Raw genomic sequence first — 26,663 nt, forward strand, 5'->3', positions numbered from 1 at the left:
GAAGGGGGGGGTCAGCATGGATGTGGGGTGCTATCCCCTCCACCAGCAGGGGGCTGTGGGGGCAGTGCAGGGTGGAGGGTGCTATCCCCTCCACTAGTAGCGGGCAGTGCAGGGTGTGGGGTGCTATCCCCTCCACCAGCAGAGAGCAGTCCCTGAGGCCTCCTGTCACCCCAGGTGCTGGGACCCTGTCAGGGAGCAAAGTGGGGGTCGGGGGTTTCCCCTCTTGGCAGGGCTGGGAATGGCTCATGCTGGAGATAGGTCAGGCTGTATCTCCTGCACTCACCAGCAGGGAGAGCAGGGGGAAGAGATGGGTGGGTCCGCGCAGGCTGGTGGTGGTGGTGGTGGTGGGGTGATAGGCATCACAGCACTAGCTGGTGACTTTGCCCTTGCCCAGAGGGTGCCCCCTCCCCTGCAGGCCCCAGACCAGTCTCTGCCCCCACTTCCCCTGCAGATCCCATGCGCATCCCTGCTTCCCTCCTGGCACCATGCCCCACCCTGCCCCCCATTTCCCTGCAGGCCCCATGCCAATCCCCACCCCTCCGCCAGCTCCCGTTGCTGCCACATACTTGGGCGACTTGAGGTCGCGGTGGATGATCTTGTGCAGGTGCAGGTAGTTCATGCCGCCTGCGATGCCCATGGACCAGTCGACCAGTAGGGAGGGGGTGACCTTGCGCCCGGCTCGCAGCACCTCATACAGCTGCCCCTGGGCACAGAACTCCATGATGATGCAGTAGCAAGGAGCCTGGGTGCAGACACCCCTGAGGGGAAGGAGAGCAGGGCTGGGTAGGAACCAGACGGGCAGGAGGTGGCACCTCCTCCTGGCCAGGAACAGATGGTGCCAGCTGGGCAGAGATACCTGTCTGGTTGGGCATAGTGGGGACATCCCGGCCTTGACCCTCCGAGGGAACCCTGCACCCCTCACCTGTCCTGGGCCCAGCTGTAGGGTGAGTGCCCCTCCCAGAGAGCGGGCACCACTGCACGCCCAGACACAATGGGGTGTAAATGGGAGGTGGGAATGGGCACTGCCTGGCAGGGCCATGGACCCTGCATCCCATGCGTATGCAATACTGTGGGTACACAGGAGGGGTGCCCTGGGTTTTGTGTACCCCAGGTGGGTGCTGCCCCATGGGGGGCACTGAAGGGAGTGTCTCTTCCCCCTGTTCAAGGCGCCCCCTCTCCTGCACTCACTTGAAGGTGATGATGTTGGGGTGTTTGAGCTTGCGCAGGTGTTTGATGTCCGTCTCCTTGAGGTCTCGCACCTTCTTCACTGCCACCTCCTCGCCGTGGAAGCGCCCCAGGAAGACAGCACCCTGCGCCCCGCTGCCCACCCACTGCAGGTCCAGGATCTCCTCGAACGGCACCTCCCACGTGTCTGGAGGGATGGGGGAGGGGTGAGACCCAGAGCCGGTGCCACCTGCCCTGGGCGCAGAGATGGGCTGGGGGAGGGGTGAGTCCCTGAGCTGGTGCCACCTGCCCTGGGCACAGAGAAGGGTGGCAGCTGGGGGCGCTGCAGGGCAGCCAGGGCTTGGCCCAAGGAAATGGCAGAGCAAGGGCTCCTGGGATGGGGGGGGAAGGGGGAGGCAGACAGAACTGCAGGGAGCGCCACATGTACCCAGACACGCTTGCCCACACAAGCACCCCCTGACCTCGACCAAGATCCCAGAGCCCGACCCTACAGGCCCTGTAGAGGCACCACTCCCTGGTGACTCTGTGCAGAATCAGTTCCCAGGAATTGGGACCAAACAACCAGGGGTGAGGGGATTGCAGGACCCTGAGCCCCCCCGCCCTGCCACCCGGGCACGTGCCAAGCTGAGGCAGAGCAGCTCCCAGCCTTCTTGGGTCATACAATGTGACTGCAGTGAACCTGCAACTCTGTGTCTGAGGAGGGGGCACTGCTGCCCTCTGCCGGATGGAATCAGCACTGCCCCACTGTGTGCCATAGGCCCTACCCTGCTAAGAGCTCATGGGGAGTCTCCTGCTCCAATGGCAGGGGCTTGTGGAGCAGGAGAATCCGGATTCTCCCCCTGTGGGTGTGTCCCCAGCACTACTCTGGGCACGGCCCCAAGTCCACGTTACAGTGCGGGTGAGACCGCCAGCAGCCAGAAGGAGAAAGAGGAACACCTGGGCGATTAAAACCCACCGGCGAGCCCCTGGGTTGTGGTTAGTGTGTGTGCGTGCATGTGTGGGTGCATGTGTACACATGTGTGCACATGGGTGTGCACCTGTGAGTATGTACATCTCTCAACCCCTGCAGTGCACTTTTGCTCTCTCCTGCTTCCCTCTCCGTGGCGGCTGCAACCCCCGCAGCAGAGCAGACAGGGCCAGCAAGTCCCAGCCCCTCCCCACTTTGAGCTGAGCTGCGGCTCCTGTGGGGCCACAGCCTGGGAGGGTGTGGGGCAGGTCCTAGCCAGGGCTCTGGTAACTTGCAGGCCCCAGACCCTGCTAGACCTGCCTGCTGCAAACACGTGTCCCAGCAGAATCCCTCGTGCTGTGGGGCCCAGGCAGCTCCTCCCATGGGGCTCAGCGCAAGGCCCAGTGGGCCAGGGAGCTGCACACAGCCATGGCTACAGCTCCCCCCCCGGAGACACGAGCTGTGACATCCCCCACCCTGGGATCTCCCTGCCCGCACAGGGGTTCACTGTCATGGAGCAGACGGCCCGGTCCGGCCCTTTCAGAGATGACAGCATCAGAGCTGGCTCTGCCACCAAACAGGGGCTGCTGGCTGCCTGGCCAGGGGGAGCTGCCCACAGTGTGCCAGGTGCATGCCCCCTGCACGCGCACTCACTAACACACATGTAGGCATGTGCATGCACACACACTGACACACAGGTGCACTCCCACTAGAACAATCACGTCCCCCATGCACACTAACACACCCTGCCGCCTTCAGAAAGACACCCAGCCACTCCCGGGCACACACACACACTCACACATGCATGCTCACACACACACACTCCCAGGCACACGGTCACATGTACACGCTCACACTCACACACACACACTCCCAGGCTCACATGCTCCCGGGCTCACACGCACATGCTCCCAGACACATGCACACGTTCCCAAGCTCACACACTAATCACGCTCACTCACACCCACTCACACTTGCCGACGTGCTCACTGCTGTAGGGAAGCCACGGGCAGGGCCTGGCTGCTGCTCAGCCATGCCGGCAGAATGCTGCCAGCAACCCCCACTCCAGTCTGGGCTCGGGGCCAACCTGGCCTCCATCCCTATCCTCCCATCCCCTCGTCTGACCCCAGCCACAGATGCAAGAGGCCTGGTGAGGAGCCCAGCCGGGCAGAACTGGAGTGAGGGATGGGAGCAGGGCCGGTAGGGCAGAGAGAGCCAGAGCTGTGGGGGGAAGTGGACCGGGCAGGGTAGACTCTGGAAGAGAGACTTTAAGGGAGCAGATATTTCTCCATATAATCCTTCCTCCTCCTCCACCTCCCGGGGAGATGCCAACCACAGGCCCTGCCCTTACAGACCCCAGTGCTCGCATTGAGAGCTGGGGAATTCATCCCAGAGCCCTGGCTCAGAGGAGTCCATTCTGTGCCCCCTAAATCTCATCTCCTCTCCCTGCACCCTGGCAGATTCACGGGGACATGATGTCCTGCATTTTCTCTTCCTGCCCTGGTCTGCTGCGGGTCATTGGCAGGTTAAACAGCTGCTGTGTCTCCCCCCAGAGGTGGCTGCATTTCAGCCAGAGACAAAGCCCAGCACATGGGGATGGCAGGGGCCTGGGCCCAACCTGTAACTATTCCAATGGGGCAAGATTCTTCCCTCCATTCAACGGGGGAGGGGTCCGTGGGACACTCTGATTCAACACTGTCCTAGCATGGCCCGCAGCGATGTCCCGGGGCCAGCTGGGATCAAACACGGACCCCCTGGATTTCACAGACACGAGCCAGTGTGGCTAGGCTGGCGGCCATAGCAGCCTCAGAAACCGCCGTACATGATCGAGCCACTAGAGGGAGACAGAGAGCCATGCTGTGATGCTAATGGCACTACAGTGCAGACAGCTTGCCATGGCCGATTTACACCGGCGGGCCCAGGGACTCCCATGGAGCTCTGCTGATTTACACCTGCTGGGGATCGGGCCCAGTGATGCCCATGGAGCTCTGCTGATTTACACCCGCTGGGGATCTGGCCCAGTGACGCCCATGGAGCTCTGCTGATTTACACCTGCTGGGGATCAGGCCCAGTGACTCCTATGGAGCTCTGCTGATTTACACCTGCTGGGGATCTGACCCAGTGACTCCTATGGAGCTCTGCTGATTTACACCTGCTGGGGATCTGACCCAGTGACTCCTATGGAACTCTGCTGATTTACACCCGCTGGGGATCTGACCCAGTGACTTCATGGAGCTGCTCCTGATTGAGCCCCGGTGCAGGTCAGATCAGAATCCAACGTAGGGATGGAGCAGCCCATGAGCGCCCCCAGCCGGTCGCCAGGCCAGGCCGGCTCCTACAGCCCATTGCCCAGGTCCCACTAATGCCGAGCCCTGCACACCCAGGGCCACGCACCTTCCTGCTGGTGCTTGTGCTCGGTGGAGTAGGCTTTGCCAATCATGCTCCAGACGGGCCTGAGGCAGCCGAAAAGCCCTTCCAGGAAGCCGCTGCCCGTCTGGCAGTGGAGCCGGACCTGGTCGGCATGGTACCGAGTGTGCCGCACCTCGGGATTCCCAGCCCCCGCTCCGGCTCCCCCGCCCCCGGCTTCATTCTCATGCAGCTGCAGGACGCTGTTGGCGAACTGGTCGCGCGTCTCCTCGCTGGGCGTGGGGCTGTGGCCGCCCCCGTCGATGGGCACCACGTCACGCAGCACACACTGCGTGGGCGTCAGATCCTTCTCGGGGGTGCAGTCCGAGGTGTCGGGGTCCAGCTTACGGAGGGAGCTCTCCGTCAGGATGGTGTTGAAGCTGGCGAAGGATGGGGAGGGGGTCCGGGTATCGTGGAGGCAGGCCATGGCAGGCTCTGGGCATCAGCAGCCCCCCACGCCCCTTGGGCTGGCAGTCAATGGGCGTCCCCAGCAGGGCCTGGAGGAGACGGGGCCTGGGGGGGGGGGAAAGGAAAATCCTCATGAATAGGATCCCACTGGAAATCGTAGCAACCAGGTGTATCCAATGCCCTCTTGCCTGCTCCACTGTTAGGCACCTGCCATGGGGCTGGATTTGCTGGCCATCGCCAAGCGGACAGCACCCACCATGCATTGAACATGCCAGGCGTGCCCAGGGAGAAGGCACCCACCATGCATTGAACGTGCCACGTACAAGGCACCTCGCCTCCCACTGACTGCACCCATGGGAGAGGCGGTGGCGGTGGTGGGGGGAGACAGCCCAGGTCTGCGATCGCATGGCCAGAATGGGCAGGCAGCTGCTGGCTTCCCTGCTCCTGCCTGGATCCCTGCCGGTCTCACCCCGGAGCGGCAGCCCGAGCTCTCTCCAAGGTGCTGAAACCGCCGACCTGCCCCTTGGCGGGTCCCTGCCTCTAGCTGGGCAGGTCCCGGCCCCCTCTGGCACCGACAGTTAATACTACAGACCCATTGCACTGCGGGAGGGGAGGTCATGTCTGAAGAGTCCTGGCAGCGTGGCCTAGTGGCTGGGGCGTCAGGGGGCTTGGCTCAGGGCTGGCAGTGATGCTGAGCACTAGTGCCCAGGTGTGAGATGCACCCTTTGAGCACCATCGTGCCGGCACCAGAGGTGCAGGGGGGGGGAAGCGTGTGTCCCTCGCCAAACTGACTGCAGCCTGCATGTCTCGGGATCTTTCCCTGCAGCTCGCCCTCCGGCGCAGCAACCCCGAGCCGGTGTTTGCATGGCCATTGGTGAGCGTGCGTTTGTGGGAGTACCTGTGTGCGTGTAGCTGTATTTGTGTAGCTGTGTGTGCGCTGAGGTGGGTGTAGCTTTGTGTGTTCATAGCTGTGGAGCTCTGTGTGTGTAGTTGTGTGTCAGTGTGTAACTGTGTATGTGCCTAGCTCTGTGTGTAGCTCCGTGTGTTGTGTAGCTGTGTGGCAGGGTGTGGCTCTCTGTGTGTGTGTGGCTCTATATGTAGCTGTGTGTCTTTGTGTGTGTGTCTCTGTGTGTAGTTGTGTGTCTAGCTGTGTGTCAGTGTAGCTGTGCATGGGTAGCTCTCTGTGTGTCCATGTGTGCGTAGCTATATGTCAGGGTATAGCTCTCTGTGTGTGTAACTGTGTTTTAGTGTATAGCTATGTGTTCAGTTGTGTGTACGTAGCTCTGTGTGTGTGTGGCTGTGTGTCAGGGTGTGTGTTAGCTGTGTGTCAGGGTGTAGCTCTTTGTGTGTGTAGCTGTGTATTAGTGTACAGTTATGTGTGCAGCTGTGTGTACGTTACTCTCTGTGTCTGTGTGTGTGTCTGTGTGTCAGGGTGTAGCTATGTGTGTGTAGCTGTGTATTAGTGTACAGAATTTTCTGTAGTATCTGGCTGGTGAATCTTGCCCATATGCTCAGGGTTTAGCTGATTGCCATATTTGGGGTCGGGAAGGAATTTTCCTCCAGGGAAGATTGGAGAGGCCCTGGAGGTTTTTCGCCTTCCTCTGTAGCATGGGGCACGGGTCACTTGAGGGAGGATTTGCTGCTCCTTGAAGTCTTTAAACCATGATTTGAGGACTTCAATAGCTCAGACATGGGTGAGGTTTTTCGTAGGAGTGGGTGGGTGAGATTCTGTGGCCTGTGCTGTGCAGGAGGTCGGACTAGATGATCAGAATGGTCCCTTCTGACCTTAGTATCTATGAATCTATGTGTGTATCTATGTGTACATAGCTCTCTGTGTGGCTGTGTGTGTGGCTGTGTGTCAGGGTGTAGCTCTGTATATGTGTAGCTGTGTGTTAGGGTGTAGCTCTGTGTGTGTAGCTGTGTATTAGTGCATAGCTATCTGTGTATCTATGTGCGTGTGGCTGCGTGTTAGGGTGTGTGTGGCTGTGTGTCGGGGTGTAGCTCTGTGTGTGTGTAGTTGTGTCAGTGTGTGCGCGTCCCCAGGCCATGGGGACAGACAAGGCTGCGGTGGGAGTTGGCAGTGCTGTGCCAGGCTCTCTCCCACACGGGTGCCGGAGCTCGGCTCATTTAGCATGCAGCCCAGCAGGCTTCCCTGGAAATCAGGCGGCTGTGCGGGAACCAGGAGCCGGCCCCATCTCTTGCCACCCGTCTGGCTGCTTCCCTCCCCAAGGTAGCAGAGGAAGCCCTCCCTCCTGGCCGCGCCACGTCCCCTCTTCAGCGGTCACCGGCTGGTACCAGCATTGCCCAGGCTGGAGCTGACACCCCCCCACACACACGCACCCCCTCCAACCCAGCCATTGACCAGAACACTAGGACCGCCACTGTCCCCCTACCCCACAAGGGCTGGTGCAGTTGGAGGCAGCTGCTCAGGACCACCGAGTGCCAGGGAGAGGGACCCAAGGCGGTAACTCTTAGTATAAATCCGATGAGCAATATCAGGGATCCTGCTGTTGAGACAATTCACAGGGAGGCTGGGTTGCCCACAGAGGCTAGGGGAGTTAGGTACCCAAATCCCAGTGAATTTCAATGGCAGCTGTGCATTTAAATCCCTTAGGCTGGATAGATCACTAGGTAGATCCAATGGAGGTGGGGGGATACAAGGATAGATAGATAGATAGATAGATGGTTTCTTTCTTTCTTTACACCACAAGACACCTGTCTCACCCTGCCATCGTTACAGACCCTTACAAGCCCATTGCGAGCCTTGACCCTGTCTCAGGCAGGTCTGGCTCATTCAGGGACGGCGGGCAGCGCATTAGCCAAAGGGTTACCAAAAGCCCGGGTGAAAGGGGGTTGACTCCCTCGCTGAGCTTGCTGACATGCTTCTCTCTGCAAATGACATCAAAACTGAAGCTGCTTGGCCCACACCAGGTTAATTCTCCTCGGTGGGCTCCAGGGGTAGGTTAGGGGCTTGCTAACCCCATGGCCTGCTGGAGAACAGTCTTGGGTTTAAAGCATAGGACCAGGAATCAGTCCTCCTGGGTTCAGTTCCTACTTCCGGAAGGGGGAAACAGAGCAGTGGTTAGACCCAGAATCTGGGACTCAGGATGTCTGGGTTCTAGTCTCAGTCCTGGAAGGATGGAACATGTGCCTACAGCTCTGGGCTAGGGGTCAGGATTCCTGAGTCCTCTTCCCTCTACTATATTACAGTGTGGGGGGGGAAAAAAAACCTCTCTGTGCCTCAGTTTCCCCATCTGTTATGTGGGGATAATGTTCTGAGCTAGTGGGGCTAAATTAATTACTCTTTGCAAAGTGCTGTGAGATCCTCAGATGGAAGGTGCTGGCTGAGCGTGGTGCTTCCTGGACTCATCCCATCCCACCAGCTGTGGTTTGGGGGGGATTGCTATAATTTAAAGAGGTCCCAGAGGGCACAGGGCACTTAAAGACATGGTTCCCTGCTATCAGGTGCTTAGTGTCTAAAAATAGACAGATCAGACAATGAGTAATGACAGGTGAAACCAGGGCAGGGAAGAGGTCTAATACCAGCTTGCGCCACAGGTGATGGAGTTGCAGGGCACATGCTGCCCATACCCCAATCTGCCACAACAACCTGGCTGCAAACTCCTCCAGCAAAGACACATCAAGGCAATCGACTGCACAGCTAAGCAGTGGCGGCTTCCTGACTCCCCAGGGCTACAAGACAGCAGAGCGGATGCAGCGGGATCCTGCCCCATTCATGCCCCTCCCAGGCTCAGCTCGGGATCATCTTGTCTGTGACACCCGTCACCCACGGGGAGGGCACAGCCATGACTCTACGGACAATGCGAGAGTCAGGTTAGAAGCCGGCTCGCTTGGCCCTGGGCTCCCTTGGGGCTGACATGAGCCTTCAGCCATCTCTGGGCCGGATCCTCCCAGGCTCCCCCTCCATGCCCCAGCTCCAGGGCAACGTGCCTGCCACTCCCTTTACACATTGGGTGAGCCAATGGCTGCCAGCTGGGGTTGTGATAGGCTGGCAAGCCATGTGTATGCAAATGAGGCCAGGCATTGGGCCACCCGGGCAAGACTCCATGAGTCCATCTCTCCCTGCGGCTGCTGTCTGGCATTTGGGGCAGCATGTGCGACTTAGTGTGAGCGGTACATCGGGGCTTGATGGGGGGCACAGCGACACGCTGTGAACAGGGCTGACAACTGGGGTCTGGAAGAGAACCTGGAGGCTAGAGACCCTGACCGGCTCCTCACCCCCAGCCAAGCAGGGCCCTTTCTTACTGAACTTGGCTTAGCCTGGCTTCAAATGCCCCAAGCGAAGGTACTTCCGCAGCCAGGCCAATCTCACCTCTCCATAACCAATGCTTCATTTCCCCCTTTGTAAACATACTCTCCCCGGCCCCTCATGCCTTATCACCCCCTTATACGGAGTGGCAGGTCTCCTCTCTCTCCGGGATGCTCAGATGATAGCATGGGGATGGATAGATAGATTATCTCACTCTCCTCCCCCTTAACCATCATTTGGCTGGACTGTCCATGTGATACTATTTTGCTCTGTCTCCTGCACTCCCCCAAACAGCCCCCCTTCCTTCCCCCTTTCTGTGACTCTAACCCTGCTCACAAAAGCTTATGCTCTAATAAATTTGTTAGTCTCTAAGGTGCCACAAGTCCTTCTTTTCTTTTTGCGGATACAGACTAACACAGCTGCTACTCTGAAACCTGTCCAATGTGTCCATCTCTATCTAGTAAGCAGGTGTCCAGTGCGGATTGCAATGGACTGATCCATTCCCCCACTCTGCCCTGGTGCATGAGCGCTGGCTGAAGCACACCTCTCCCCCCCCTCCAACCTCGGGGTAACTCTGGCCCCATGTCTATCTGCCCTCGCCGGTCTGGAGTGACAGCTAAGCAGGGCCCCCCAGTCAGCAGGACAGGCCGTGCCAGCAGGGAGCAGAGCAGCCCCCCTTAGTGGGTCAGTAGGTCCTAGGCTCAGTCACGCACAGGAACCAGCCCGGCATAAAACACACAGCATGGGCACCTGACTGACATGCGGGGGGCAGCGATTGGGGGGGTCAGGGTATGGGAGTTCTGCTGGGGATGTGCAGGGAAGGATATGGACCCATCTGAGCCCATGGTCAGTTTGTCTGTCTGAACCTGTTTGGGTCACTGCAATACTGGGTGAGAGAGGTGATTCAGTGAGGGAACTGCAGACCTTCCACACCCCTCACCCCAATACCCCCTGCCCCATCACCCCAAACCCCCTCCTGCATCCCTTACCCAACTATCTCTGAACCCCTCATCTAGCGCTAGACCCTTCCTGCACCCCCACTCCAAAACCCCCTGCACTCACCCTAATGCCAGACCCTCTGGTACCCCTTACCCCAATACCTCCTGCACCCCTCACCCCAACCCTCCTCCTGCACCCCTCACCCCAATATCTCTGAACCCCTCATCCAGTGCTAGACCCTTCCTGCACCCCCACTCCAAAACCCCCTGCACTCACCCCAATGCCAGATGCTCTGGTACCTCTCACCCCAATACCCAGACCCCTTCTTACCCCTCACCCCAATACCCTCTGCACCCCTCACCCAACCCACCCCTGAACCTCTGCACCCAACACCCCAATGCCAGATCTCTTTGATACTAAACAGAATATTCAGACCCCTTCATACCCCTTACCCCTGAGCTCAACACCACCAAGCCCCTCACCCAATGCCAGACTCCTGCACCCCTCAGCCAGTGCCAGATCCTTCCAGCACCACACACCCTAATACCCAGACCCCTTCAAACCCCTCAACACAGTGCCAGGTCCCTTCAGTACCCCTCACCCCAATGCCAGAACACTCCTGTACCCCTCACCCTGATACTCAGTCCCCTTCCCTGCACCCCTTATCCCAACCCCCCTGCACTCTTCACTCCAATTCCAGATTCCTTCATACCCCCCCCCCCAACGCAGCCCCTTTATGAGCGGTGACCTAGGGTTAGCAGAGCCCTTTGCCAGGCCAGGTGGGACCAGTGTCCTCTCAGCACCTCACACATCAAACCAACACGTGCGACTGCCCTGTACCCCGGCCTGGCACTTCCCAGCCACTGAGGCCCCGTGCCCACGCACGGTCTGCCCACGGGGGGCCCCAGCAAACAGATCAGCCATCCCGGGGTTCCCGCTCCTCTCCCTGGGGAGCTGCTGCAAACTGGAGAAGCTGCCCCCCCCCGCCCAAGCATCGCCCCCAGCCTCTCCTGCCGCCTCCCTCCCCGCCCCTCCTCCGCCAGGATCCCAGGCTGGATGGAAACGACTCGCTCCACTCACCTGTCACCAGCCGCGGAGGGAACAGCGAGCCAGCCCCGGGGCGCCCCTTCCCTCCTCCCCGGGCCCCGCCGCCCGAGCCCGCCCTCGCCAGCTGGGTGCCGCGGTGCCGTCCCGGCGCCCTCACGTGGCACCTTGCCTTGGCTTTGTTTATTTCCTTCCCAACGTGTCCCTAGCGCTGGGATTTCTCCTTGGGGCTACTATAAAGCTCTGCTCCTCTCTCCCTCCCTACACTAGCTACCCAGCCCCGTGCCTGCCTGCCTACCTACCCATCCCTTTGCCTGCCTATCTATCTCTCCATCCCATGCACCCCCTCTAGCTATCCGCATACACCCCCTCCTATCTATCTATCTATCTATCTATCTATCTATCTATCTATCCCATGCACCCCCTCTATCTATCTATCCCCATACACCCCCTCCTATCTATCTATCTATCTATCTCTCCATCCCATGCACCTCCTCTATCTATCCCCATACACCCCCTCCTATCTATCTATGTATCTATCTATCCCATGCACCCCCTCTATCTATCCCCAAACACCCCCTCCTATCTAATCTATCTATCTATCTCTCCATCCCATGCACCTCCTCTATCTATCCCCATACACCCCCTCCTATCTATCTATCTATCTATCTATCTATCTATCTATCTATCCCATGCACCCCCTCTATCTATCCCCAAACAGCCCCTCCTATCTATCTATCTATCTATCCCCATACACCCCCCTCTATCTATCTATCTATCTATCCCATGCACCCCATCTATCTATCTATCTATCTAGCCCCATACACCCCGGCACATCTCCCTGTCTCCCCTATCTGGAGCTGTGGACTCTGAGTACCCGAAGCTCCGGGTAGCTCCCAGCCGGTCTCTCTCCCCAGCAGAAGTGGGCCCAACAGAAGCTATTACCTCACCCACCTTGGCTGTGTGTCTGTCTATCCGGCCGTCCCCATGCACCTCTCCCTCTCCCTGGCACACGGCCCCTTTCTCTCCCTCCCCTCCATGTGCTGCTGGCGGATCCCCCGCTCTGCTTCTGCGCCGGGCCCGGCGCCGCCCCCACAACCCCTCCCCTCCCCTCCCCCCCCCGCTTTTTTTTTCTTTTTTTGCCAATGAAGCCACCTCTCCCCAGCCCCGCCCCCGCCGGGGATCCAGCCAATGGGCTGCGCCAGCGCCCGCCTCTGCCGCAGGTAGCCCCCGGTGCTGATGTCATCCCTGGGAAGGCAGGAGCCAAGGTGAGTGGGGCCCTGAGCTCACCCCTGGGCCGGGGGATCCGCCCCTCCCGGCGGGGCGAGGGGACTCTTGGCTCTTAGGTGAGTTCAACCCTTTGGGTGCCGGGAGATGGGGACATACCAGCACACCCCCTCCCCCCGCTCCCCCAGGCCCCAGCCATGGCATCTCGCTTGGTGCCCCTGGAGACTGGCACCCTCTGCATCCACAGGGCACCGGGCAGCACACGCACTCTGTCCTGCGCCTCCCCCGGAGTCACAGGGCCCCCCTCCTCTCCACAGCCCCTGCCCTCTGGGAGCTGGGCTGAGGCTGGCCAAACAGACATGCAGGGAGAGGGGAGGATCACGAGGGAGGGAAGAGTCCAGTTTGCCCATCCTGCGCCAACACAGCGCAGGGGCTAGGGCTCCAAGCACATGGCAACAATTGCAGCGCCGGGCACATGGAAGTGAAATATGTAAGGAGCCCTGCAAAAGCCCAGGCCCCTCCTGGGTCCTAGGCCAAGACATTCAACACCCTGGTGCCCCATAGACCAGTACCCAGACACCCTCCCTTTAGCCCTCTCTCAGTGCCCAGATCTCCTCCCCTGTACCCCTCACCCAGTACCCAGACCAAACCCAGTACCTCTCCCTCACAGTGCTCACTTCACCTCCTGTGCCCCATGTACATGCCAATCCTTAGGAAATCATCAGAGCCCTCTTGAGCCAGAGGAGCAGGAGAACCAGCCCACCCTGAGTTTTGTGCATATCTAGATTCATCCAGGGCCTCGTGGTTATAATGTCCACAGCCCACCTGGCTAGTGGCATTACAAGTCCCTCAGGCATAGAACAAAACTTGGCAAGCAAGTCTGGAAGATCTGTGTCTCTAATAAAGAGATAATTATCCCAGGAAAATGGGGATCGCCTTGGGGGGCCACCTGCAGGAGTGGATGTGGGGTGAGGGCTAACCCGAGGGACCTGCGGGGCAGTAGCCCATCTCTCTATAATGACAGTCCACCTCTTTATGATAGTGTTTTTCAGTGGTTAGAGCAGGGGACTGGGCAGCAGGACTCCTGGGTTCTGTTTGCAGCTCTTCCAGGGGATATCGTGCTTAGAGTAGGGCATTAGGAGTCAGAACTCCTGGGCTATGTTCCTGGCTGCGACACTAACTTGCTGCATGTTCCTGGACAAGTCATGTCCCCCTCCGTGCCTCAGTTTACCCATCTTTACCTTGATATAAATTATTGTTTCTATTCCAGCCATGTCCAGCTGAGATGGGGGCCCTGCTGTGTTGACCATCAAAAGGGACAAAGGGTGGCAGGGAAAACAGAGGCCCAGAGAGGAAAAGTGACTTGCCCCAGGTCACCCAGAAAGCTGGTGACAGAGCCAGGAATAGAAGCTGGATCTCCTGAGCCCCAGACTGCTGCTCTAACCACTAGGCCACATCATAACCTATCAGTACCTCTTCTGGGCTGTTTCTTCCTCATTTACTTCTTATGCCACAAACAAACCCAGCCCATAAAAGGGATGTTGGTTAGATAAGCGAGACTTTCCCCCAGTCAAGCCCTAAACAGCAAGGGAATGCTAAGTTATGGGACACCTCTTAGCAGATCCCAGACACGCTTGATGCGACTGACAGAGCATACATCTTCACTAGGAACCTCCTTCTGCCTCCAAGGTGAGACACACATGCAGAATGCAACACCTTCATCACAAGTTCAGTGCTCTCATGGCTGCATGCTGGACTAGGACTCAGGCCACCTGGGTTCTATTCCTAGCTCTGCTGGGTGACCTTGGGCAAGTGCCTCCCTGTGTGCTTCAGTTTTCCCTGATGCCTTTTGTCTCTTTTGATTGCCAGCTGTTTGGGGCAGAGACTTTCTCACCATGTGGATGTGCAGTCCCTAGCACAATATGGTTCTGATCTCCGTTGGGGCCTGAAGGTGCTACCGCTATATACAATAAAAGCAACCTCAGCAAGCGTTCTGGATTGATGCATTGGCACAGCTTGATCTCCAGCCTGGTACGGCCTTATGGGGGAAGTGTGAGGTTGTTATGAAAGGTTTAACTCAAACTAATACCTGATTTTGTTGAAAATCTTCCCCAAATTCAGCCGGCGCTTGCAGATGATGTGCTGTGAGTCTGGGGAAGGGACACTGCGTGCTTGAGACAAAACCATGGTCTTGGCTTTATTCCCCTCTCTGCCACTGACCTGCTGAGTGATGTTGGGGGAGTCACATCGCTGCTCTGTGCCTCAGTTTCCCCATCTGGAACATGGGGATAATAATCCTTATCTATATTACAGAGAGTTGTGAGGTTTAAACTGATTTATGGGATGCAGCAGAGCCCAGTGGCTAGGGCACTGGACTGGGTCTCAAGAATCCTGGATTCTATGCCCACTTCACCACTCTGTGCCTTGGTTTCCCCTCTCACTTTTTAGACTGTGAGATCCATGGGGCAGGGGCTGCTGTTCCCTTGCTGTCTGTGCAGCATCCAGCACAATGAGGCCTCGATCCTGGTTACAGCCTTTTAGGAGCTACGATAATGTCAATAACCTGGGAAGGGAAGGTGAAAAAACCTAAGGAAGTTAGAGGTTTAAATGCTATTGAAATTCAACAGGAGTTGGGTGCCTGGCTCCCTTGGAAAATCCCATCCTGGATTCTTAGCAGCTCCATGCCATGCCACCCACCTCCAGCCATTTCCAATGCCAACTGGGGACCCACTGTGTGGTGCCAACACCAATAGAAGCATAGGGATGGAGGCGGCAGGGAAGCTTATTGTGGCACAGTGCCCACTTGGTGCATTTAGAGCATGCCAGCCTCCAGGGCTGGTAACAAGGTCACTGAAGAAAAGCAAAAAGGAAGAAAGAAACGAATGTGTCAATTTCTTGCAAACATGCCCAGTGGGAAAGAAAGAAAGATGGGGAGATGCCCCTGGGAAAACACCTGCTCAAGGAGCAGAACAGATCTGTGAAGGAAGGGTTCTAGCAGGGGCTACTAGATTGTACTTTGAGATCGAGGAATTAAAAGTGAAGCGCTCTGTGTCTCTCATTCCCAATACAGAGCTGTAGCTAGCAACCCATCTGCACACACATCTATCTATCCCGATACAGAGCTATATTTATCTATCCATCTGCACACAGATCTATCCCAATACAGAGCTATATCTAGCTACCCATCTCCACACAGATCTATCTGTCCCAATATAGAGCTATATGTAGCTATCCGTCACCATACAGATCTATCCCGATACAGAGCTATATCTAACTATCCGTCTCCACACAGATCTATCTGTCCCGATCCAGAGCTATACACACTACAAAACTACAGAGAGCTATCTATCCATCCCCACACAGAGCTCTATGTCTAGTGTGTCCCAATGGATAGAGTCCTGGAGCATGACTCAGGAGACCTGGATTCTGTTCCCAGCTCTACTACTGGCCTTGGACAAGTCACTTCTATCTGCATCTCAGTTTCCCCAGCTGTCAAATGGGGATAATGATACTGACTTCCTTTGTAAAATGCTGTGAGATCTCTTGATCAAATGTGCTAGACAGGAGCGAGGGATTATTAGTGTTCTGTGCTGCTGCCCATCACCATGGCATCTGGGGCCTCATCCATGAAACAGATTGGCGATAGCAATGTCCCTGGTGGGCTTCCTGTCGTCTCTGTCTCTGCTCCCTTTTTGGATCATGCACAGCTCTGCTCGGGGTAGCATTTGGGTTGGGCTGGGCGATTCTTGGTGCGGGGTCAGTGGGGCATAGGTGCTATGCTCTGGCAGACAGTCTCTGTGAAAGAGTTGGGCAGCATTTGTTGCTCAGACTCTGGGTTGGTCTAATCCAGGGGTTCGCAAACATCATTGCACCGCAACCCCCTTCTGACAACAAAAATGACTACACAACCCCCAGAGGGGGGGACAAAGCCTGAGCCTGCCCAAGCCCACTGCCCCACGTGGGATGGGAGGGTCAAAGCCAAAGGGCTTCTGCCCCAGGCAGAGGGCCTGTAACCTGAGCCCCGCCACCCAGGGCTGAAGCCCTCGGTCTTTGGCTTTGGCCCCGGGCTTCAGTTTTGACCCTGGACAGTGGGGCTCAGGCTTTGACTTCAGCCCTGGGCCCCAGCAAGTCTAAGCCAGTCCTGGTGACCCCATTAAAATGGGGTTGCGAGTGCGACCCACTTTAGGGTCTTGACCCACAGTTTGAGAACAACTGGTCTAATCTCCTCTGGAGGCTTGTTCCACAGCCAGATCCCACCCACAGCCTCACTGGAAGATGCAACCTCCATTCTGAGCCAGGATCAATGCCAACTCCACCTGCTGCCTGAGATAAACTGGCCGCAAATGAACTTTAACCCTAGGGAAAGGGGTCGGGATGACAGCCCTGGAGACTGTCACCCCCTGTTTAACCCCATTGCTGGGGCAATCTTCATCCTGCTTCCTCCTAGCCTGGAAAATACACTCCCACTGTCCTATGAGCTCTGAGTGTCTGTAGCTTCTCCGACACACATACAGCTATCTACAGACACTGGCAGATGGCGAGTGGAGACTAGGATTATGGAGCCCAGAAAGGGGGGAGGGCTGTGGAGGGATTTCAAGGCAGAAAGGTCAAAGTGAGACTGGCTCTGGCCTTTCCTGTAATGCTGCCCCCCGAGATGTGGAGAAGGGCTCTCCCGATGAAACTGGAAGCTGAGCTCCTAGGAGGGAATGCTGCACTTTCTCGCTGAGTGTGAGGAAATCCTTCCTGATGCAGAGAGCTGGCCCAGCGTTTAAGGGACTTAGGAGAGCTGGTTTCAATTCCCTGCTCTGCCACAGAATCCCACTGGGGGCAAGTCACTTAATCGTGCAGTGCCTCAGTTTCCCCATTTGTAAACGGGGGATGATAATCCTTTCTTCATCTGTTGTGCTTTATTTAGCCTATGAGCTCTTGGTGGCAAGAATTGTCCTATACAGTGCCCTGGCACAGTGGTGCCCAGATTTCATGAGGGGGCCCTACATGCTATTGTAATACAAATGCAGCGTTGCCACCTCTTGTGACTTGATTGCAAGTCTTGTGACACTAGGTTTTTTTCTTAAAGTCCCAGCTGCTGGAGTGACGTGATGACTGAAGATACACTTAATCCTGCCTCAGCACATGGGGATGGATTGGTGATCTCTTGAGGTCCCTTCCAGCCCTACATTTCTATTAGTCTATGGCAAGAGAGTCTCAGCTTTAATTTAAAAGAAAAAGTAAGTTTCTGGCCCTTGTGGAAGCTGGGAAATATGACCCCAATGGCTCAGAAGACATAGAAAAAACACCGGAAATGTATCGTTTTTCAAAATCTCACGATTTCCGGGGCGTGACGTGGGATATTTAAATGGGGTTGCCCATACAGTAATAAGGCATTGTCAGAGGGATAACAAAGAGTGACCTACAGTGGCTGGGTTGTATAAGGGGCTGCATTATTTAATGACCAAACATGATAGCTGAAGCTGTACAAACAAAGATGATGATGATACAAGGGTTAGCAACCACCATACTCCAGGGAACGAACTGATCATAGCAGGGGTCAGGAAGGAATCCAAAGGCCATATGCTGCCATATGAGATACTAGGTTCATTTGGCTTAAGGAGGGTTTTCTTTTCCATCTTACTTTGCATCTTAAGTATCTAGCACTGGCCACTGTTGGAAGCAAGACAGTGGATTTGATAGACAAATGGTCTGATGGCAAATCATTAATATTAAAAGGGACATGGTTATGATCTTATGCTTGGTCACCTTCCCTTTCTGTTTCTAGGTACATGCTCAGGCTCCTGATTTTGCAGGTCCTTGTTGCCATGTGGGTTACACAAGCACAGGTTGCATGTGTGTTTTACAAGGGTGTGTTGACACATGGGTCACCAGTGCAACAGGGGAGCCAGTTTCAGTCTCCTTTTCTTCTCCCTCACCCATTTTCTCCGAAAAGTAACAAATCACTGGGGCCAGATGATGCTCTTGTTTCACAAGGAACATAGGCACTGTCCAATCCACCTAGTCCAGTCTCTGGTCTTCTACAGTGGACAGTACTAGACGTGTCACAGGATAAAAGAAACTCAGTAGTGGCCAGTGATGGAAAGGCTTTCTTCCCAAGCCCTCTCAGAAGCTGGTTCATGCCCTGAAGAATGAGGATTTATAGACCTTCTCATACATATTTTGATCCCATCTAATGTAACTGCAAACTCCATTGATCTAACGGAGTTATGCCAGTTTTGTACCCGTGCAGCTGAGATCAGAATCTGGAGCCTTGGGTGTTTTTACCACCTAAATTCTGGGCCTAAGCTGGCTGTGGCCCTGGCATGCTTCCCAAGGAGCAGAAAGAGAGTCAGTAACTGAGACCTCACGCCTGAGGTAGGGTGCTGGGTCCAGCTCTTCACAATAAAGGGATCTCTGCAGAGCTCTGGGGCCATGCCCTGCCCAGAGCCAGCACTGGCTGGAAATTTTCCATCAAAACTGGTAGGGGTTTTTCGAGGGAAAACCAGGTTTTTGAGTAATCACAATTTTTCACAAAAAGCATCTTTCTTCCTTCTGAAAAATTCCATTTTTTTGTTTCCAAAAATGGAATAGCCCACACTGGAGATATTTCCATTCTGCAGTGTCACCGCAGTGCCTCATGGGAGTCGTAGTGTGGGTGCTCCCATTCTCCTCCATGGGCCACATTCCCCAGCGGAGCTTCATCTCCCATGATGCACAGCCTTCCCTCAGCAAGAGGAGAGACCATGGTGCATCATGGGAGATGTAGTCCAATGAGGGAAACTGGCATACAGAGGAGAATGGAGGCATGAAACATCCAAACTACAACATCCATGAGGCACTGCAGCCTTGTGTCTACCATAATACACAGACTACTACCCTCTTGCTGAGTGAGTATGGTGCATCATCGGAGATGTAGTCCAACCTGCAAGTCTGGACAATAGGGGAGGACAGAGGCATAAGGCACCTGAATTACAATTCCCATGAGGTCCCGTGGTGCCTTTCTGAATTAAAATATTTCCAATGTTGATTTTTTTTTTCCAAAATCTCAAAATTTTCCACAGCAATACTTGCTGTGTCCCTTCCTCTCGCCTCACCTGGTCAGACTCTAGGAGCTACACAACATTCTGCCTGCTTACTGTTTGGTTGGGATACCCCCAGTGAAACCCCAGGGGGCTGTCGGCTGTGGTGATGGTGATTCAGAAGAGGATGTTCTTCCTGTGTGGAGAGCGCTGCACCTTGTGTGGTGTTTGGCTGCTGGAAGAGTCACATTTTGGAAGAGGTAAAGCCAGGATGGCCAATATTCTGTGGTTATTAACGATCCCCTGGTGCATCTGTGATAGCATCCACCATCCTGTGTCTATGCAGATAGGAGGGGGTGTATGGGGATAGATAGAGGAGGTGCATGGGATGGAGAGATAGATAGATAGATAGATAGATAGGAGGGGGTGTTTGGGGATAGATAGAGGGGGTGCATGGGATAGATAGATACATAGATAGATAGGAGGGGGTGTATGGGGATAGATAGAGGAGGTGCATGCACTCCCCCTGCTCTTTGCTTCCTGGCCTCATCACCTGAGGGTCTGGCTGTTGTTACAGACTCTCCTGACACTTGGTCCTTCTGCAGCAAGAGGGAGACCCTGAAGCGCATGTGGATAGAGCATGCCAGGCAGCAGCCCCTCTTCCGCCTCCTCCAGGACTTCCCACTGAGATTCTGGCTGCACTTTCCCCTCATTTGCATCTTCTCGCACACTCTATCCGTGGCCCTGTGGGGCCTCAAGACCTGCTCGTCAGCCTCATCCTGACACCTGCCAAGATGACCCTCCACCAGACGAGGCAGAACAAGCGCTACAGGAGGGCGCTCTTTGACTTCGGGGCCTGTTTCCATTTCCTTGTTGCACCACGTCTCTGGGCAGAGTTCCTCTGGGCTGCAACCACTGACTCCTTGAACTCCCTCAAGACATTGTCTGGGGTTCTCTGCTTGGCGTTCCCCTCTGGATTCCCGAGTTTTGGCCCTGCAGCCCTCACTCCCATTCCTGTTTTTTCATTTCCTGTCCCACATGATCATTTGCCTACAGGGCTCAGTGGCTTCGCCCCCTCAATAAGGAAGTCCCACCCCAGAGCTGACTGCATTTTGGCTGTGGGTGCAATGATTTTTAAGTGTGGCTATGGTGCTCTCAACCACAGTGCCCAGCCGCCAATGTCATCACATGGTCAGCAAGGTAAAAAAACAACCACCAGGCGATTTGCATGAACGCACACAGGCACACCGAGCGGTCTGCACCTCCCACCAGATACATGCTCGCCAACAGGCCTATGCCTCCCATCACACGCACAGGACATCACACTCAGCACCCCCAGGCTGACGCTGACAACCCAAACACAAATGCACCCCCGTTCACAATGACTCAGATCCTGGGCTAAACTCCTGCTGCATCTCTCAAGCCAACCCTCCAACTTGTATCATTACAGCGGGACTGTGGGTCTGAACCCCCGCACCCCAGAACGGGGGGCAAAGCCGGACCCAGAGATGCCTTGGCAATTCAGGCATCCATCAGGGTGGGCTGAACCAGAACTTCACAGATGCATCCAGAACTTTTTTTTTAGATGGGGGAGCGGTGCAATTCGGATCCAATCTGTATCCAGACTTGCCAACGGGCTTCCATCGCTTGCCCAGAACCAGAATCTGGTTCAGAGAACGGGAGCCAGCTCCAGAATCCATCCCCTAGTGAGGATGGGGTGAAATGTGTGTGTGTGGGGGGGAGGCTTGTTCCCTGGCAACCTGCCTCCCCAGGGAAGTGAGTGTCAGGAAACACGATTCTCTCCGCCCAACCGGAGCCCTGAGTTCAAAGGGCATTTCCGAGAGCCCACCTGGGAGATGACTTCATCCCTTAGTGAAGGGGCTTTATTTTCCCACTGGTGGGGTGGATGGGGAGGAATGAGCCGTGGGGGAGGGGGATGTTGGGGGGGGTTGTCTCTTAAGCCACCGGATATGATTTTCTCATTCATATACTGAGGCCTGTGTGCCCCCAGGAGATAGTGTGTGTGTGTGTGGGGGGGGGGGTGTAGAATCTGGCTCTCAGCAGAGTCGCTCAGTGATGCAATCATCAGATTGTCGGTCTTTCCTGCCCAAACCGTTTCCTTAATGAGCCAAATGTGGTCATTTCCCCTGGGCTGCCCTCCCTCCCCCGGCATACAGACACGTCCCGGGATCGGTGATTTCAGTCGGCATCAAAGGACTTAGCATCAGAAGATGCTTGAAGGACAGTAATGCCAGCTTCTGTTACAGCAGTGCCCTGCCACTGCGAGCTGGGACTCCGGAGCTGTGAGCTTCTGTTACAGCAGTGCCCTGCCACTGCGAGCTGGGACTCCGGAGCTGCGAGCTGCTGTTACAGCAGTGCACTGCCACTGCCAGCTGGGACTCCAGAGCTGCAAGCTTCTGTTACAGCAGTGCCCTGCCACTGCCAGCTGGGACTCTGGCTGTGAGCTTCTGTTACAGCAGTGCCCTGCCACTGCCAGCTGGGACTCCGGAGCTGTGAGCTGCTGTTACAGCAGTGCCCTGCCACTGCCAGCTGGGACTCCGGAGCTGTAAGCTTCTGTTATAGCAGTGCCCTGCCACTGCCAGCACTTAGAGGAGAGGAAAGTGATCAGGAACAGTCAGCATGGATTCATCAAGGGCAAGTCATGCCTGACTAATCTAATTGCCTTCTACGATGAGATAACTGGCTCTGTGGATGAGGGGAAAGCAGTGGACGTGTTGTTCCTTGACTTTAGCAAAGCTTTTTACATGGTCTCCCACAGTATTCTTGCCAGTAAGTTAAAGAAGTATGGGCTGGATGAATGGACTATAAGGTGGATAGAAAGTTGGCTAGATTGTTGGGCTGAACAGGTAGTGATCAATGGCTCCATGTCTAGTTGGCGGCCGGTATCATGTGGAGTGCCCCAAGGGTTGGTCCTGGGGCCGGTTTTGTTCAATATCTTCATTAATGATCTGGAGGATGGTGTGGATTGCACCCTCAGCAAGTTTGCAGATGACACTAAACTAGGAGGAGTGGTAGATACGCTGGAGAGTAGGGATAGATACAGAGGGCCTTAGACAAATTAGAGGATTGAGCCAAAAGAAATCTGATGAGGTTCAACAAGGACAAGTGCAGAGCCCTGCACACAGGATGGAAGAATCCCATGCACAGACTAGAGACCGAGTAGCTAGGCAGCATTTCTGCAGAAAAGGACCTAGGGGTTACAGTGGATGAGAAGCTGGATATGAGTCAACAGTGTGCCCTTGTTGCCAAAAAGGCCAATGGCATTTTGGGATGTATAAGTAGGGGCATTGCCAGAAGATCGAGGGACGTGATCATTCCCCTCTATTCGACATTGGTGAGGCCTTATCTAGAGTATTGTGGCCAGTTTTGGGCCCCACACTATAAGAAGGATGTGGAAAAATTGGAAAGAGTCCAGCGGAGGCCAACAAAAATGATTAGGGGACTGGAACACATGACTTATGAGGAGAGGCTGAGGGAACTGGGATTGTTTAGTCTGCAGAAGAGAAGAGGGGGGATTTGATAGCTGCTTTCAACTACCTGAAGGGGGGTTCCAAAGAGGATGGATTTAGACTGTTCTCAGTGGTAGCAGATGACAGAACAAGGAGCAATGGTCTCAAGTTGCAGTGGGGGAGGTCTAGGTTGGATATTAGGAAAAACTTTTTCACTAGGAGGGTGGTGAAGCACTGGAATGGGTTACCTAGGGAGGTGGTGGAATCTCCTTCCTTAGAGGTTTTTAAGGTCAGGCTTGACAAAGCCCTGGCTGGGATGATTTAGTTGGGGATTGGTCCTGCTTTGAGCAGGGGGTGGGACTAGCGGTCCCTTCCAACCCGGATATTCTATGATTCTATGATTCTGGAGCTGTGAGCTGCTGGCCAGCAGTGCCCTACCACTGACAGATGGGACTCTGGCTGTGAGCTTCTGGCCTACCACTGTCCACCAGGACCCTAGGACCATTCACACTGAAACTGTTTCATGGCTGCTTTGTGTCAGGTTATTTACACCAGTGCATCATGAGTGAAAAACCTTCCCCATTCTGCTCAGGTCGCATTTCACACCTGCTCTGCACTGGTGTAAATGGCTCCATGGGGTGCAGGGCAGCTGTGAATCGGGCTCCGCATGCCAAGTACTTGTGGCAGAGAGAACTCCCATCCATGTAAGCAGCTAGCCCTGATCAGTCCCGCTCCCTCTCTAGCTCATGCCTCTGCCCCAGGAGGAAACCCTAGAGAAAGGCTGAGTGGGACCCCCAACCCTGTGAAGAGCAGGGGACCAGATGCCAAAGGCCACCAGCAAGATAAACATCTCTCCAGCCTGAAGCAAACTCCATTTCCTCCAGGGGTTACTGGCTCCACAATTGAATCCTGGTTTTTGTTGGGGAGCTCAAAGCATTCCTAATCCCCCTGGGAGGTAGGGCAGTTGTACGAGTCTCATTGGACAAAGGGGGAAACTGAGGCAGAGTGAGGCTAAGTGACTTACCCAAGGTCACAGAGGCAGTCTGTAGCAAAACGGATTGAAACCCAGGTATCCCAAGGAACCAGCGAGTGCCCTCACCATTGGACCATCCTTCCTAGCCAGTCCCTGAAATCTCTGTCTGTCCATCCATCCGTCCACCCACATACACAACTAGCTAGTGAGAGTGTCAGCTTGGCATGTACACAGCCTGCATTAGCCCTAGGGACCGAGCAGTGTCCTTGTCTGTGATTGCTGCTGTGCTGTCCCCTCTACCATGCTTTCACTCAACGAAGCCACCTGGCATAACTCCCTTTTCCCCCAATGTGCGTGTTAACAAACGTGTGCACACCCCCCATGCATCTACATACATGTGTACTTGCACATCGCTGTGCACCTGGCTGCATGTGTCACCATAGAGGTGTGAACATGTGTACCCCTGGCTCAACATACAAAGGTGCTGGTGTCAGCATACTTTAAAGTGTGTGTACATGCACTGATAGATACATGTGCTCGCGTTTCAACAGATTGGTGTGAACGCTTGTTAACATGTGGCCATGTGCACACATGTAGGTGTGAACATGTCAACATACACAGAAATATATGGGCACACATGTATCAACATAAGTGACGTGTGTGCACAGCAACATACATCTACATGTATGCACATGTATCAGCACACAGGTGTACACACGGGTTAACACAAGTATGTGCATATGTGTCTGTCTTGATCGGGGGTGGGCAGTGTGGCCTAGTGGATAGACTTCAGTGGGGCTCTGCCATTGGCATCCACTCCCCATTATAATTATTTTGCTCCCTCCTAATTACTTCTATGGCAGCAGTGCTGAGCTGAGCCCCCCCACCTCCACCCCCCCTGTGCCAGGCTCTGCACAGACACAGAGTGAGAGACAGCCCTTGCCTGAAAGCGTTCCATCTGGGGGCAGGAGGGGAAACTGAGGCACAGAGAAGGGCAGTGATTTGCCCAAGCTCAAGCAGCATACAGCACCCAGGCTCCCCGTCCAGTGCTTGGGCCACTAGCCCATATTGCCTTGCCCCATTGCCCCATCCCTGGCAGCCACAGGGGCTCCACGCCCCCCCCTTAACACAGCCCCAATCTCTGCAGTGTTGGGGGGGGGACAAAGCCCGAACGTCCACCCTGCTCTTGACCCTCCCCCCCCACTGCCCCCAGCTCTGAAGCCCGGCCCGAGCCCCCGGGGTTTGCCACGGAGGCGGAATCCGCAGCCCTAAATCCCAGGCCGGGCCGAGCCCCATGCCGCCGCTTCCTGAACATCACGTGACTACCGAATACGGGGGGGGGGGCGCTGCGGCATTGCCATGGCAACGGATCCCAGCGCTCGGGGCATGAAGTCAGCACTAATATTATCGCTGACACCACGGAGGCACGGGGGGGCGGGGGAGTCACGTGGGGCAGCGGGGGGGGAGCCGGCAGGAGTGGGGGGGGGCTCGCGGGATGAGGAGAACCACGTGGGGCCCAGCAGCTCCTTGATACTGACCTCGAGGCCGTTTCCCCAGGATCCCCCCCCCGACTGCCCCCCAACTGCCCCCTGGGCTCCCTCCGCCGCCCAACTGCCCCATGAGCCCCCCCGACTGCCCCCCAACTGCCCCCTGGGCTCCCTCCGCTGCCCAACTGCCCCATGAGCGCCCCCGACTGCCCCCCAACTGCCCCCTGGGCTCCTTCTACCGCCCAACTGCCCCATGAGCCCCCCCGACTGCCCCCCAACTGCCCCCTGGGCTCCCTCCGCCGCCCAACTGCCCCATGAGCCCCCCCGACTGCCCCCCCAACTGTCCCTGGGCTCCCTCCGCCGCCCAACTGCCCCATGAGCGCCCCCGACTGCCCCCCAACTGCCCCCTGGGCTCCCTCCGCTGCCCAACTGCCCCATGATCCCCCATGACTGCCCCCCCAACTGCCCCTGGCTCCTTCTACCGCCCAACTGCCCCATGAGCCCCCCGACTGCCCCCCAACTGCCCCCTGGGCTCCCTCCACCCCCAACTGCCTCATGATCCCCCCCGACTGCCCCCTCAACTGCCCCTGGGCTCCCTCCACCACCCAACTGCCCCATGATCCCCCAACTGCCCCCTCAACTGCCCCTGGGCTCCCTCCACCGCCCAACTGCCCTATGATCCCCCCAACTGCCCCCTGGGCTCCCTCCGCTGCCCAACTGCCCCATGAGCGCCCCCGACTGCCCCCCAACTGCCCCCTGGGCTCCCTCCGCCGCCCAACTGCCCCATGAGCCCCCCAACTGCCCCCTGGGCTCCCTCCGCTGCCCAACTGCCCCATGATCCCCCATGACTGCCCCCCCAACTGCCCCTGGCTCCTTCTACCGCCCAACTGCCCCATGAGCCCCCCGACTGCCCCCCAACTGCCCCCTGGGCTCCCTCCACCCCCAACTGCCTCATGATCCCCCCCGACTGCCCCCTCAACTGCCCCTGGGCTCCCTCCACCACCCAACTGCCCCATGATCCCCCAACTGCCCCCTCAACTGCCCCTGGGCTCCCTCCACCGCCCAACTGCCCTATGATCCCCCCAACTGCCCGCTGGGCTCCCTCTGCCACCCAACTGCCCCATGAACCCCCCAACTGCCCCCTCAACTGCCCCTGGAGTCCCTCCACCACCCAACTGCCCCATGATCCCCCCGACTGCCTCCTCAACTGCCCCTGGGCTCCCTCCACTACCCAACTGCCCCATGATCCCCCCAACTGCCCCTGGGCTCCCTCCACCACCCAACTGCCTCATGATCCC

The 26,663-nt window shown here is 56.4% G+C and overlaps 1 protein-coding gene across 1 annotated transcript in view; it reads right to left on the reverse strand.

Annotated features, from left to right (window-relative positions):
• MAP3K12 (mitogen-activated protein kinase kinase kinase 12) overlaps positions 1-26,663 on the reverse strand; it is an 89,691-nt gene that overhangs the window by 13,045 nt on the left and 49,983 nt on the right. The window contains 3 exon segments of the mRNA XM_043506723.1: positions 567-758; positions 1,189-1,372; positions 4,526-5,050. Of these exon segments, the coding sequence (XP_043362658.1) occupies positions 567-758; positions 1,189-1,372; positions 4,526-4,964 (815 nt within the window). The 5' untranslated portion in view covers positions 4,965-5,050.

The sequence above is a fragment of the Dermochelys coriacea genome, chromosome 20 (genome assembly GCF_009764565.3).
Source record: "Dermochelys coriacea isolate rDerCor1 chromosome 20, rDerCor1.pri.v4, whole genome shotgun sequence".
NCBI classification, from domain to species: Eukaryota; Metazoa; Chordata; order Testudines; family Dermochelyidae; genus Dermochelys; species Dermochelys coriacea.